Source organism: Macaca nemestrina, chromosome 1 (assembly GCF_043159975.1).
Source record: "Macaca nemestrina isolate mMacNem1 chromosome 1, mMacNem.hap1, whole genome shotgun sequence".
NCBI classification, from domain to species: domain Eukaryota; kingdom Metazoa; phylum Chordata; class Mammalia; order Primates; family Cercopithecidae; genus Macaca; species Macaca nemestrina.
The window spans coordinates 12939171-12954522 of record NC_092125.1 but is presented as its reverse complement, the minus strand read 5'-3'; the positions used below and the strand labels follow the sequence as shown (position 1 = coordinate 12954522).

Sequence of the window (15352 nt, the reverse complement as noted above, 5' to 3'; positions counted from 1 at the left end):
AGGAAAGAGGTGAGAGAAGAACAAAATAGTAATGAAAATTTAAGAAAAATAAGGAGCAGATGAAGCTTTTAATTTTCTTTTATCATCTTCTCAATCACACATTCCTTACTCCTGCTATTGTAGTTGAACAAGTGATAGCCAAGTAAAAAGAATATTAGAAGAATATCTTCCTCACAAAATTAAGGCGGCAAACGGAAAAACACTGGCAGTTGGAAACTCAGATTTTCCTGTGACCTGCAGAGAAACTGGCTTGTCAGCATTAAGGCCTCTTGAAGTTAGTGCAGGTACAATACAAATTTTTTTTTGTCAGCAAAACAAACCCTACTTTTAGCAGAGAAGATTATCTTTGCAGTTTGTTGAAACCCAATGGGAAATCAAAAATCTTCAACACATAATAGTTCTTACCTTCCAAAAGCATTTAAAAGAGCAACTATTTCCTGTCGGGTGAGCTGGAAGCCTTTAGATGGACTATTCTCTGGCAGCTTTTGGATTTCTTTTTCAGAGAATAATATCTTCAGGGCAGTTCCTAAACCCTGAGTCTAAAGAAAATACCAATAAACTCATAATTAACTTTATATAATAATAACTAGTAGAAAGGCTTAAAGGAATATATAGCCACTGTTATGACAGTTAGAAAATTCATATGAACTGAGCTTTTCACAAAAATGTTACTATAGTTTCTACTTTCTCACAGGTTATGCATATGATAAACATATCTGAGCTGTTAAGGAAACCTGAATAGTCTAACACTTAATTGAATATATATCATACTATTCCAAATTATTAAAATGCCTTTTTTAACCTTGAAAATATCATATTAGGATTACAATGCTCAATTTGTAACCATAAAGGATTTTTTTACAGCTTTTAGCAATTCAAAACTCAGAGATTAATGATACCTACGCTTAATAATTTCTCAATTATTAGCACTATAGAAAAAGACATATTTGATTTCAGTGTAGCCTCCCTCCATTGTAATAATTCTGTCGCTTAATTTCCTATGAATTATCAGCTTTGTAAGAAAAAGAGAAAATATTCACCAATCCTTTGACACTGGCTTACACAGAGTAACAGACCTGTCATACGGAGCTTTCCTATTGTCACTAAGTGACCTTCTTTTGCTCATTTAGACAAATTCAATGACCAAGACTTGATATTTCAATCTTTTTATATAATTACATTTTACCTTTCTATATACATATGTAAAATACAAATATACTCGGTTCGTAATGACCACCAACTTCACAAATGAATCTGGTATCATACCAATAGAAACATAGACACAATGAAACTAAAATCACTAAAGAATAATATCAGAAACATCCTTTCACATACATGTAACACGTATACCTTAATAAATTTCATCAACAGAAAAAACACTTTGGATCTGCCTATTTCTAAATTCTAATTCAATGAACAATGAGGACATTTTAATAAAAAGCTTGCACTCAGTGGAAAAAATAAAGGTTAGCAATGGCTTCAAAAGAGAAGACAGTACATGTACCTGTAATTTTCCCCATAATCTGCATTTGTCACATCCAACACAGTCCATTATACGGGAGATATTCTTGAAATGTAATCGGAATTCCTCCTAGCAAGCAGAAAATTTTTCAGTCTAATTAGACTTTTAAAATTGAACTGCATTTGGCTAAATGATAAGTTTTGATGCTTATTAATAAAGCAGTTGTGTTTTTCATTTGAGAAGGAGTTTTGCTTTGTCGCCCAGGCTAGAGTGCAGTGGCGCAATCTTGGCTCACTGCAACCTCCACCTCCCAGGTTCAAGGGATTCTCCTGCCTCAGCCTCCCAAGTAGCTCAGATTACAGGCACATGCCACTATGTCCAGCTAATTTCTGTATTTTTAGTAGAGACGGGGTTTTGCCATGTTGGCCAGACTGGTCTTGAACTCCTGACCTCAAATGATCCACCCACCTCGACCTCCCAAAGTGCTAAGATTATGGTGTGAGCCACCATACCCAACCTGAGTTGTGTTTTGCAACAGTAAAGAAAAATATTTGAACTTATATAACATGGCACATAAAATACTGACATCAATGGAAATTACAAAATTCATTCTGCATATTAATTCAATAAACTCTTCACTTAGGAGCTACTTTATGCAAAGCACCAAAATATGCACTATGGGAGACACAAAAGTAAAGAATACATGGTCTTTACTTTTAAGGAACTTAATTGCTGCTTCCATTTGTTATCTATATACAACCAACAATAAATATGTCTAGTGTATGTTTCACTTATTTTTGATTCTTTGCTTTGTGTAAGCCTGTATCAGAAAGCTAGTCCTAGAACAAAAATCAATTTTTGTATCACTCCTTAGTACCATACTATGTATGTTTGTCATGGTTGCTGAATCAACATGAATGATAACAGGCCTGTGTGACACATATGGTCCCACAGTCCTCTATGTTTGCCAATGCAGTTTTTATGGAGATGCTTGCTGGATCCCTCTATTTTGCTGTAATAGTTTCCTACACTAGCCAGGCATGGTGGCTCACACCTGTAATCCCAGCACTGTGGGAGGCCAAGGTAGGTGGATCAGTTGAGGTCAAAAGTTTGAGACCAGCCTAAATAACACAGTGAAACCTCATGTCTACTAAAAATACAAAATTAGCCAGGTGTGGTGGCATATGCCTGTAATCCCAGCTACTTGGGAGGCTAGGGCAGAAGGATAGCTTGAACCCGGGAGGCAGAGGTTGCAGTGAGCCAAGATCACACCACTGCACTCTAGCCTGGGCAACAAGAGTGAAATTCTGTCTCAAAAAAGTTTCCTACACTGGGGAAATTCTCCTGCCTGTAAGCATTTGTGTGCAATATGCCTTTAAGGTTGGTCTCACCTTATCTGCAGATAAGATTGGTTAAGAGAAAATTTCCTCATTTGTTTCACATGGCAACTGTAGAAAATAAAAATCATTTTATTGCATTGAGGGAACTATTTTATTGCATGAAGCTGGAGGCAAGTAGCCTGAAAACTCTGGCTACCACAAGCCCTGACTAGCTGCCAAAGGGTTGAAAGGAATCAATACCTTTGCAAAGAAAGACAATATAAATAGAACACAAAAAGTCCTGTGCTGGTCATATTCTCATGTAATATAAGTTCTTTGCAGCAGATGGAAAATGGACATAGGTTCTCCTTCATACATTCTTGACAAAGAGCAAACACAATCCCAGCATTGTGTAGTTAAAAACTTGTTGTGAGACTCTTAGGCTTTGCTTATCTCACTTTCCTCATCTACAAAAACATCCATAATTATAGTTGCCCTATTATACAAGATCATTCTGAAGATTAAAAGTAGAACATATGTGTCGATACTTAGAAAACAGGAAGCATTATAAAAATTCATTATAAAATGAATTATAAAATTCATTATAAATTAAAAATTCATTATAAAAATGAATTAACATATTAAATACCAAAATGGCAATATACCTCTAAAACAACTGTAAAATAAAACAATCTTCCAACACTAAAATATAGTTGTGACTAAATTACTTATTTCAGAAATACCAAGAAAGTCTCACCAATGGAGAATCACTCAGTATTGATTTATTGGTTCCTATAGTACATCCACATCTAAAACATCTTGGGGTCAAATGTGTTTTAGAATTCAGTAGTTTTTAAATTTTAGAAATACAATACATGTACTATATATTATGAAACATCTCACCAGAGTGTGAGGAAACACCCTGCAGTCAAATCCATTAATGTTTCTGTAGCAAAATATAAAAAATTCATACCAAGCAGAATTTGAAAAACAAAAAACCCCACAAAACTATGAGTATCTGCTATATTCTTACATCAGTTTAGGTCAGGTTTTGCTAAAAAATTACCTTGTACTAAACATGAGAAAATGTTTCAGTTTTTGAAACTACCCGGATTTCAGAAGTGCATGTAAATGACTGTGAAGCTGTACTCAAGGATCATTTGTGGCCAGGTATGGTGGCTCGTGCCTGTAATCCTAGGTACTTGGGAGGCTGAGGTGGGAAGACAGCTTGAGGCCAGGAGTTTGAGACCAGCCTGGGCAACATAGCGAGACCCCGTCTCAAAAGATAAATTTAAAACTAAAAAAAAAAAAAAAAAAAAGGTATTTGCCAATTTCAAATACTTTTATAAACATTTTAAGGGTACAATGTGTTTCTTAATGTACTTTAAGCAAATGAAAATAAAGAACACCTAACATAAAGTTTGGTAATGTTCCGAAAACATTCTCCTTTTGATATCACAGGTTAACAGGTAGTTTTTACCTTTTAAGTTAGTCCAAAGGGACAACAACATAATAGTTTCAAAAACTGTAACATTCTATAAAATAAGCTTTAGAAAAATATGTTATTTATTGCCCTCAAAGTGGCTAAAAGCTCATGGTATTTTGAAAGCTGCATCAAAACAACAATATACACTGATTTTAAATAAAGAAAACTTTCCCTCAACTAGTATCTTTTAAAAAGACATTTATAAAGGTGTTATAGGACATACTAATGACCAACGATTCACTAAGCAGTTGGTCAATAGGAACTGAGAAAGAAATATGGAAAAGGCTTTTTGTACCATTTGTGGTAAAATCCAATCAGACCAACTTTGACAAGCTGGAAAACTGGAAAAGAAAATAGTTTAGATGAACAGCGTTAAAACATAACCAGCAAGCTGCTCCTAACCCCATGTCCCAGTCAAGAACTTTTTACCTTTAGTGACTTGGCCCCTTTTTTGTCACCTGCAAACATGGATTTCTCATCAAAGTGCATGGGAAAGGACCTGATAAAATGATAGTATTGTAATAAGTTACACATGAAAAATCCACGTACTCTGTATCAGAAATCTGATAAAATTTTCTATCCTTACAAATATTTAAAATTCATTATTTACTCTGATTTAAGGTTTGGTAATGTAGAAAAGTGACAAACAGTTCACACATAAACTATTTCATAAAAGACTAAAGCAAGACACAGATGGCTGTTAAATTTGATAATACTGTAATGTTTTAAATAAATGACATAATCTAAAAAATTAACTGAAAACAATCTATGTAAAAAATAGGCAATATTCTCTTAATATTCTTTAAAAATTTAATATATAATTTACTTTAAACACTTCTTAATCTTTCTCCTCCATGCTTATTTTAAAAACCAGTAAACTTGAGTTTTCTTGACCAAGTGTTTTGTTTAAAAGGTTATATTCTAGTAGGTAAGGCCAATGTTTCCTTACATATCCACCCCAATGCAAACACACGTATAGTATCACCTAAATTTAAATATAGTAACTAGAGGCCAGGCACGATGGCTCACGCTTCTAATCTCAGTACTTTGGGAGGCAGAGGAGGGTGGATCACTTGAGGCCAGGAGCTTGAGACCAGCCTGTTCAACATGGTGAAACCCCATCTCTACTAAATACAAAAATTAGCTGGGTGTGATGGCACATACCTGTAATCTCAGTTACTCAGGAGGCTGAGGCACAAGAATTGCTTGAACCTGGGAGGCAGAGGCTGCAGTGAGCCAAGATCGTGCCACTGCACTCCAGCCAGGGCAACAGAGCAAGCCTCCGTCTCAAAAATAAGTAAGTAAATAAAGTGACTAGAAGAATACAAAATTGGTAGAAAGACCATTAAAGTAGCACTAAATTTTGATACTACATAAAATTTAGTGATATTTTAAAGCACTATTCTCAAGTGTGAAAATTTCTAGAAAAAAAAAAAAAACAGCCTTATTGATGCTTTTTCATCAACATTTTCAGAAATATTTTTAAATTCTGTTGTTCTATTGATCACTTTCCTCTTCTGTTCTACATCTCCCCTTGCTTAACTGTTAGGGGTCAGTTTTTGTGCTTTAAGTGCTACCTCATTTGAATACAGAGAGGAGAATTTCAAATCACGGATAGTCAATTCTTACTTTGTATCTTGAAAGATATTCAGTAGAAGAGTTTTTGTGTCAGCATCTTCTTCTGCATTTCCAGTGTAAAGATCGACAATTGAGCGCTCAAAATATGGAGCCACCTTTGACAAAGCTCGAAGCTCAATCAAGTATAAAAAGTAAAGATTCTTGAGCCTTCTCGGACCTTCTCCCTTGGTTTCCACAGGGTCAAAGCGGCGTTTGAATTCTTTAATATTAGGTCCCCAACTGGGCTTACCCCAGGTTTCTAAAGAGAAAGAGAAATACATTACATTATTTTAGTAAATAGGATTTTTTTTTTCTGCTCTAAAGAATATGTATTCCCGGCCGGGCGCGGTGGCTCAAGCCTGTAATCCCAGCACTTTGGGAGGCCGAGACGGGCGGATCACGAGGTCGGGAGATCGAGACCATCCTGGCTAACACGGTGAAACCCCGTCTCTACTAAAAAGTACAAAAAACTAGCCGGGCGAGGCGGCGGGCGCCTGTAGTCCCAGCTACTCGGGAGGCTGAGGTAGGAGAATGGCGTGAACCCGGGAGGCGGAGCTTGCAGTGAGCTGAGATCCGGCCACTGTACTCCAGCCTGGGCGACAGAGTGAGACTCCGTCTCAAAAAAAAAAAAAAAAAAAAAAAGAATATGTATTCCCTCCAATAATTTTTACACTAATAGAAGGCAAAATCACTTAAAAATATGATTACCTTCCAAAAGATAATTTGCGCATAGATGTAAATTGATGCTAGCATGAAGTCCTGATATGAGCTTATAGAAGACTCTTTTCTCCAGACACAAACCTATTCAGAAAAATATTGAAAAAGAAATCACACCTATTTAGATATCAGAAATATTGACTCAAGGAGGTTTAGTATGTAAGCTTATTTTTGATTGAAGAACATTATAATAAATCAAGGAATAATATAAAACTGATTAGATCAAGATTTTTTCAATAGAAGGCAACATAAGATTTTGGCTTCAGAATGAAGTTAACTGAATATGATGAGAACTTAATGCTGAAAAAAGCAGAAAAGTTGGAGCAACTGGGAGTCAAAACACTATGGATAAAGTTGGCAAGTTCCCATGTTACTCCGACAGCAACAGCACGGGTTTTCTTGTTGTTTAGGCTAAGAACTTACTAAAGCAAATGTAATTATAAAGTCACTGCTGGATTTTTCCCCCCTTCCTTATATGTGTTATTTGCTAGCAGAGAAATAAGGGTTTTATTAACCTTCTGCCCTGGAATTGTCTAATTTTTTAACCATACGTTCTACTTGTAAGGAGCTGAAATTTGGAAAACAGAAATCCAGACATTTCAACTAATTAAAGAAAAAATACATGTTGACTATTTACTGCTTGGGTGGAATCGTATCAGTGGAGTACAGGAATAGAAGAGAACGTTATTTGATGGAGCCTTAAGCCACACCGGCTTTTTTGCTGAGAACTTAAGAGGCCAAGAGAGCCGGTCATCCTATCCTAACCCCTGCTCCCATTTTAAAAGCTCTTCTCTCATAATAGGAGTAATGCACATTGTGAATGTATTTAATGCCACTAAACAATAAACTTAAAAATGATCAAGATGGTAAATTCTATGTTATATATACCTCACCACAATAAAAAAAGTTCTTCAGAAAAGTAATATTCTTTCCAGGAGATTTTTAAAATAAAAATGCAGAAAATTTTAAGAAGTCAGTGGATACAGGGCCATTTGCTTTTCCCTCCTTTATCCAACAGGTTTTTAACACTTTCCCCATGCAGGGAAATGGGCTTTAACAGTGGAAAGTAAAATAGTATCATTTATATGCTGGGGGAATTTTTTTTTAATATAAGAGTATTTATGTGGTTTTGTGTCTATTAAAATTTTTTAGCAATTCACTCTCTTTCTGTCCTATCACAGATGACTCTGAAGCACATGGCCTCTAATTGGAAAAAAATAATTCTTTTGAGATCTCGTTCCCTAATTGGGAATTCTTGCTAGAATATTCAAATTGTCATGGATGGGGACCAAAAGAAATTAAATTTTATTTTGTAGCTTCCTCCCTAAAAGTATATGGCAATTTTGAATGTTTATGATAACAATGGATACAAACAATATATTTAATACAACATTAAGTACTAACTTCTCTTCTACTAAAACTTTTCATCAAATCTATTATCAAGTAACAAAATATCAGATATGAAGTTCACTTTGTTTTCTTCCCGACCTCTCTCTCTAAGCGGTGCTTATGTCCAATAAAATGGATAAAGATTAGAGAAGGGACAGTAAGCAAAGCAAAACTCATGAAAATCCATATGCCTACAAACCAGGACCTGGAAAACTGGGAGGCAGTTATAATTTGCAAAGCCCACAAAGCCCTACACTGAAATGAGGCAGAGGATAAGTGAGGGGAGAGAAATAGAAATGTATTTCCACAAACTGTGAAAAACAGGTAACTTCAACCATATTAATAAAAAATAATGCAGCAACTAAGTGCACCCAGACACACAACACACTCAGCAGGAAATTGCTGGAGAGCTTCTCCTGGCCTACATACAGTCTGTGCCAGGCTGCAGGGTATCTTTAATTACGGAGGTCCAGGCAAAAGCCTTCTCAATCTCACTCTGAAGTAACATCTGCAAAAGCTGACTTACCAAGGCAGAATCCACCAACTTCTAACAACATAGAGCAATTCAGTTACACAACTTAGAAAATGGTTCTCTTCTTCCTCATTTTGATTTAATTTCATTAAAATTCATTTTCAGCACCTGAACTCTCAGAAAGGTGCTGCATTTACTGTAACAGTAACATTGGGCATTTGGACATGGATTCATGGTTTCCAAAGGAACCTTTACAGACATCATCTACACTCACAGTGTAAGTTAGTAGGATTGCTATTGCTCCTCTCCACACTCCAGATGAGGAAACTGAATCTCAGAAAAGACTGAGTCAGTTGCCTATGAGGGAATGCTCTTTGGAACCACGGATCAATATTCCAACAGTAAGACTGGAAGAATGGTTGATATAGTATACATAGAATCCAACATTGTTTCTAAATTTCATTCTCATTACTAACACTCAGAGTCTCTGACTACCTCTTCTAGCCTAAATGCTACTTTCCACAATTTGTATCTTTAGAGTAGAGCTTATTAAACAAAGCTAAACATCTTCTACATAAGTGATTTTCTCATATAATTCCTAACAGAATTTGCACATCAATAATGTTCACCTTAATAATGGCCAATGTATGCACATAGTTCATTGCAAACAAAGAAATAGGCCAGGTGTGGTGGCTCACACCTGTTATCCCAGCACTTTGGGAGGCTGAGGTGGGCAGATCACTTGAGGCCTGGAGTTCAAACCAGCCTGGCCAACACGGCGAAACTCTACTGAAAATACAAAAATTAGCCAAGTGTGGTGCCAGGTGCCTGTAATCCCAGCTATTTGGGAGGCTGAGGCATGAGAATCACTTGAACCTGGGAAGCAGAGGTTGCAGTGAGCCGAGATGGTGCCACTGCACTCCAGCCTGGGTGACAGCGAGACTCTGACTCAAAAAAAAAAAAAAAAAGAACTAATATTCATAAGATAACATGACCAAATGACATGCATAAAATAGAATTAGTTTTACTCCATAGTACTCCTAAAAGGTTATGGCTATGAAATATCAATTTTCCTATGTCATTCAACTTAATTATCTGTTACTAATATATTTTAATTTTTAATTTCATAAACTAATGGCAATTTGGTAAGGTAAATTTTTAAAAGCATTATATATCCAATTATTAACCTAAGTTATTAAAATCCTACAACATTTCACCTTTCCATTAATAGCATTTAATATTTACAACACTGGAAGTAAAAGAATGCAAAAGCATATAATACATCAGGATCTGTATTGCTTTATCTTTTAATTAGACAAGGTTAGACTATATTAACATGGCAAACATGTTTTGAACCTTTTGAATTCATATTTATCTTCCATTAATTTTATATATAAAAAGTACTTCTTTCCAAAAGGAATGTCTCCACTTTTAAAATATTTTGCATTACTTGTTACTAGAGAAGTAGCTTGAATGAACATTATATACAGAACAGAAATAAGATTAGGGAAACAGTTATGAAAACCTGATGACACTATTTGGCCTGTGTATTTATATAAACCTGGTTTTTAGCTGAGCACTACCTTCAAAATTTTCACATAATTGTATCCCAATATGTTAACCTAAAACACATTTTTTTCAAACACTGTGAAAATTAGTTGACTAGGTAATAAAATCCTAGACCTTACAAAAATATGCTAAATAAATCAGTATTTTTTACAAAAAATCCAATAAATTTAGAACAGACTGTTTACCTTCTAGCCATGTGTAGAATGATTCTCCTGAGAAAGAAAGAAAAGTGGATTAAAATATTATGTGGTCATTTATAAAGTAGAATAAATTAGTTTATAAAATATTTCTGCAGGCTGCAGGGCATGGTGGCTCATGCCTGTAATACCAGCACTTTGGGAGGCCGAGGTGGGCAGATCACTTGAGGACAGGAGTTCAAGACCAGCCTGGCCAACATGGCGAAACCCCATCTCTACTAAAAATACAAAAAATTAGCTGAGTATGGTGGTGCAGGCCTGTAATCCCAGCTACTAGGGAGGCTGAGGCAGGAGAATTGCTTGGACCCAGGAGGCTAAGGTTGCAGTGAGCTGAGATCATACCACTGCCCTCCAGCTTGGATGACAGAGTGAGACCCTGTCTCAAAAAAATAAATAAATAAAAAATAAAAATGACAGATTACGTAATCTCTCTAAAATGTCTACTGCTTCAGGTAAAATAGAAAAACAGTCATATGGTTCTAGGAAATAAAGCCTACAAATAAGTAACTTTAAGTGAGTGTTTTTATAAATATTTTGACTATTAAATTTTTTAAGAAAACATTTCAGTCAAAATATTATGAGCTGGGGACAGTGGCTTGGACCTGTAGTTCCAGTTAACTCAGAAGGTTGAGGGGGAAGGATTGCTTGAGCCCAGGAGTTTGGATCCAACCTGGGCAACATAGCGAGATCCTGCCTCTTTAAAAAAAAAAAAAAAAGTATATAAATCTTATTCATTGAAGGTGTAAATATCTGAAAACATGGAACAAACATTTTAACAATCTCAAATTTGCTTTTCATAACAACCATAGTGCTTTTTAAATATTCCAAAAAAACAGTGAATTATAATTAACACAAACATCAAACTATTGATTATTCCACTTTTCCTAATCCAATAAAACTAAGAATATTTCCTTAATTTTTTTTTTTTTTTTTTTTTTTTTTTTTCCCCGAGATGGAGTCTCGCTCTGTCACCCAGGCTGGAGTGCAGTGGTGCAATCTTGGCTCACTGCAACCTCCACCTCCTGGGTTCACGCCATTCTCCTGTCTCAGCCTCCTGAGAACCTGGGATTACAGGTGCCCGCCACCATGCCTGGCTAATTTTTTTGTATTTTTAGTAGAGATTGGGTTTCACCGTGTTAGCCAGGATGGTCTCGATCTGCTGACCTCGTGATCCGCCCGCCTCGGCCTCCCAAAGTGCTGGGATTACAGACATGAGCCACCGCACCCGGCCGAATATTTCCTCAATTTTCTAAGACTAATAAGGTTTTAAGGGGCAGCTAAGAAAATCTCTTAATTTTCGATATAATTCTTCAGGAAAGTTAATACTAATATAACACAGAAGGGCTTGACTAATCTGTGTACTAAATGCTGAAGAACATTCCTGGGGTTGGGGAGATGCTGGTCAAGGGGTACAAAATTTCAGTTAAAGAAAAGGGGTAAGTTCAAGAGATTTATTGTAAAACATGGTGGCTGTAGTTAATTACAATGTACTGTATTCTTGAAAATTGTTGTGATTTAAAGTGTTTAGGCCAAAAAAATGGTAAGTATGTGAGCTAATTAGCTCAATATACCCATTCCACAACGTATACATATTTCAAAACATGTTAAACATGATAAAAATATATAATTTTTATTTGTCAACTTAAAAAAAAAAGAACTATTCCTGGCCCTATAACCTTCTTCAGAGTGGGGGAAAAAGAAAGAAAAGAGAGCAGTCAATAAGGATCAAAATTGTTAATGCACTTCCTGAGTTACCTATTCTGTTTTTTTTTTTTTTTAATTGAGAACGATAGAAATTATAGAAAAACCGAACACTCAGATGAGCTGAGTAAGGAGTCTAGGGATAAATTAGATGGTGGGGAATTACTTTGCTTACTGAGAGTCTTCATATTTTGCACAACAATGAAAACATCTAGCAAATTAATTCATTCAACATATAGTAAGGATCACTTATCATTATATCACTTGTGATTCAGAAAACCTCAGTGCCAACAGGAAAAGTCTAGTACCCAACGTACTAAAAAATATAACATATGGCCTCTATCAATCTAACTTAAACTACCACTGTATAGTCTTACCTGCCGCTAAAAAGGGTCTCTTTACTGTCTCCCCAAACATGCTTGACTTTCTCAACTCCCAGCTTCATGCTGTTTCCTCCAACATGTACTATCCAATTCTATGGATCTAAATGTGTCCCATTATTCAAAATTCACCTCAAATGCTACCTCCTCCAGTAAGCTTTCCCACATCTCTCCCGTGAGATACGATCTCTTTCTCCTCTAAGGAGCTATATATCATCTACCGTTTGTACCAGGTATGGAGTATTTTTTTACCTCATTACCATTGTTTATGTACAGTGCTTATCTTTCCTACTATCCTATATATCCTCAGCTCCTAGAGGGAAAGCACCATGTTTTAAATACTTTCCTACCCTAGACAACGCCCATCAGTGCCCCTGAACACAGACAGGTAAACATTCAGTTTAAATAATTATTTTGGCTATTTTGGGGGTATCTTTTAACCAGCATTCATTCAGTAATCAATTGTTTATAAACTGCTCGTCATCAAATTAAGTATTATATTGATACCTGAGATTAGAAATTTCAAAGTCAATAAGAAAATAAAGAGGTCACAAGACAAATTATCTGGTAAAACTACCTTAATTCTTTCTCCCCACTCCTCAGAACATATTCAAGTAAATTATATAATAACCAGAAAATGGGGAACTTGTAATGTGACCTGATTTACAAACTAAGCATTTAGGAAAAATGGTCTTTTTTTTTTTTTTTTTTTTTTTAAACATAGGATAACTTTATATATATAAAATAATCTTTTTTTTTTTTGGTCACTATTCATTAGTAGTTATTTTCTTAGAAAATAGGAATACTTTCTTTTGAATTACATAAAGGAAAAATCAAATTCTGATTGTTAAAAAAATTTCCTCCACACTTGAAGCAAACACAAACATGAGTTTTGCTCACCATCATCTTCGCCTAAAAGAGAGAATAATAGAAAAAATTTTAGAAAATGTCTTACATAGCTCAGATCCCAATACTATTTTTTGAGATTAAAACTGTTAAACTATTAATTATATTACGAACCTTGGTCACTGAGTAGACATCCTGCAAATGAGTCTCTTAATCAGAATATAGGCCAAAGAGTGTAAGATTTGCACATTTTGGCCAGGCGCGGTGGCTCACACCTGTAATCCCAGCACTTTGGGAGGCCGAGGAGGGTGGATCACCTGAGGTCAGAAGTTCAAGACCAGCCTGGCCAACATGTGAAACCCCGTCTCTACTAAAAATACAAAAATTAGCCAGGTATGGCGGCATGCACCTGTAATCTCAGCTACTTGGCAGGCTGAGGCAGGAAAATCACTTGAACCCAGGAGACGGAGGTTTCAGTAAGCCAAGATCGTGCCATTGTGCTCCAGCCTGGGCAACAAGAGCAAAACTCCATCTAAAAAAAATAAAGAAAGAAAGAAGCCTGGGCATGGTGGTTCAGGCTTGTAATCCCAGCACTTTGGGAGGACCAAGGGGTCAGGAGTTCAAGATCAGGTTGGCCAAGATGGTGAAACCCCATCTCTCCTAAAAATACAAAAAATTAGCCAGGCGTGGTGATGGGCGCCTTGTAATCCCAGCTACTCGGAGGCTGAGGCAGAGAACTGCTTGAACCCAGGAGGCAGAGGTTGCAATGAGCCAAGATCACACTACTGCACTCCAGCGTGGGTAACAGAGCGCAACTCTGTCTCAAGAAAAGAAAAGAAAAAAAAAGATTTGCACGTTTTAAAATACAATAAATAATAAAATACCAGAAAGCAACTAAAAATAGTCATTAAGACCACTATTTTCAATAATTAATTACTATATAAAGTTGCTCCTTTAATCATTATGCACACAATCCTCTCTGAACACTCCTGTTTCCATCCTGGAATATTTTTCTCTTTTAAATTACTGCTCCTCAGCAGAGATAGGCCTTAATGACAGTACATCCCGAACTGTAATCAGTGAAAGCCTTGGGCAAGGTGCTGCTTCCGGGAGGCCGAGAGGTGGGGAAGAGGCCAGAGGCTGGGCTCTAGGGCTACACGGCAGCTCTGCCTATCAGCTTTATCATGTGGGTTCTGAAGCGAGATTTCATTTTTGGACAAAAGTTCCTATTGCTCAAAACCTGTTAGAAAATAGTTGTATAAGCCTACGGGTTATGACTCAGAAACGTGGAAGAAAGAGTTAAGAAGATTAAAGAACTATTAATCAACCAATTTCAATGGAGATAGCATGTAAATAGCATGAGCAAGAGCTATTACTACACAGAGTACTCCTATAACAGCTAGGAACCATTCTCTTTACCTAGTCTTGTCTTCTATCATATTTCATTTTTCTTCTTGTCTCCTCTTCCCTTCCTCTTTTTCTGTGTAGTAGGTTTCCTGTTTCTCATCTTTCCAGCATAAAATGTTATGTCTCCAATATATCACTAACATGCAAGTAAAGTGTTTCTTAGGACTTGATGGTTTTCTTAAGTGAAAAATTGTATTTTCTGCTTTAAAAGTATTAAGTGGCTGTAGGAAAGGTCTGGAAGAACACCTTTCAAACTCTGTACTATGGAATAGAAGAGCTTTCCCTTTTCACTTTATGTAACTATTATATTGCTTCAATTTTTTACAAAATGTTGTGGAATTAAAACCTTTAAGTTGAAAACAGAAAAGTTGTGAAGCAAAAGTAGTAAAAGAGACAAAGGATAAGAAGCCAGGCACATCTTTTTCAGGACCAACTTCCTTCTCCAGGCAGTTTCAATGTGAATTTGAGGAAAACGAGTATTTGCCACATTGTGATAGAGTGAGCATGAAAAAGCAGTCTATGCAGTCAACCCTTCCAAGTCTATTTGGTTCTCAGAAAGGTCTAAAGATACAAATTTAGATCAGGAAATCAAATTTCTTAAAACACTCCCCATCTAAAGGAAACACTGGAATGGAGGTCAATTACAGAGCTGCTCCCAGGGTTTGGCTCCTCATTGAGAACAGAATGAGGATGTACCCACTGATGACAGTAAAGCTGTTCTATTGAAATATAATGCCAGACACAGGTGTTAACTTAAAATGTTTCTAATAGACACATTTTTAAAATTCAA

General features: G+C 36.1%; 1 protein-coding gene across 3 annotated transcripts in view; it reads right to left on the bottom strand.

The window, feature by feature from the left end:
• The window catches only part of LOC105474783 (endoplasmic reticulum oxidoreductase 1 beta), an 81600-nt gene that overhangs the window by 17627 nt on the left and 48621 nt on the right, over window positions 1–15352 (bottom strand). The window contains exons 9-16 of one of the 3 annotated variants that reach the window (XR_011610283.1): window positions 13210–13221; window positions 10217–10243; window positions 6593–6685; window positions 5897–6143; window positions 4697–4766; window positions 2854–2910; window positions 1505–1591; window positions 491–539 (exon numbers count right to left, since the gene is read on the bottom strand). Coding sequence is in view for 2 of the 3 variants with exons in the window: in XM_071073926.1 (XP_070930027.1) it covers window positions 406–539; window positions 1505–1591; window positions 4697–4766; window positions 5897–6143; window positions 6593–6685; window positions 10217–10243; window positions 13210–13221 (670 nt within the window). In the remaining variant the exon portion in view is untranslated. Of the gene's footprint in view, window positions 1–405; window positions 540–1504; window positions 1592–2853; window positions 2911–4696; window positions 4767–5896; window positions 6144–6592; window positions 6686–10216; window positions 10244–13209; window positions 13222–15352 lie in introns of those variants that run through there. The other 2 variants (XM_071073926.1, XM_071073928.1) reach the window with 2 other exon arrangements.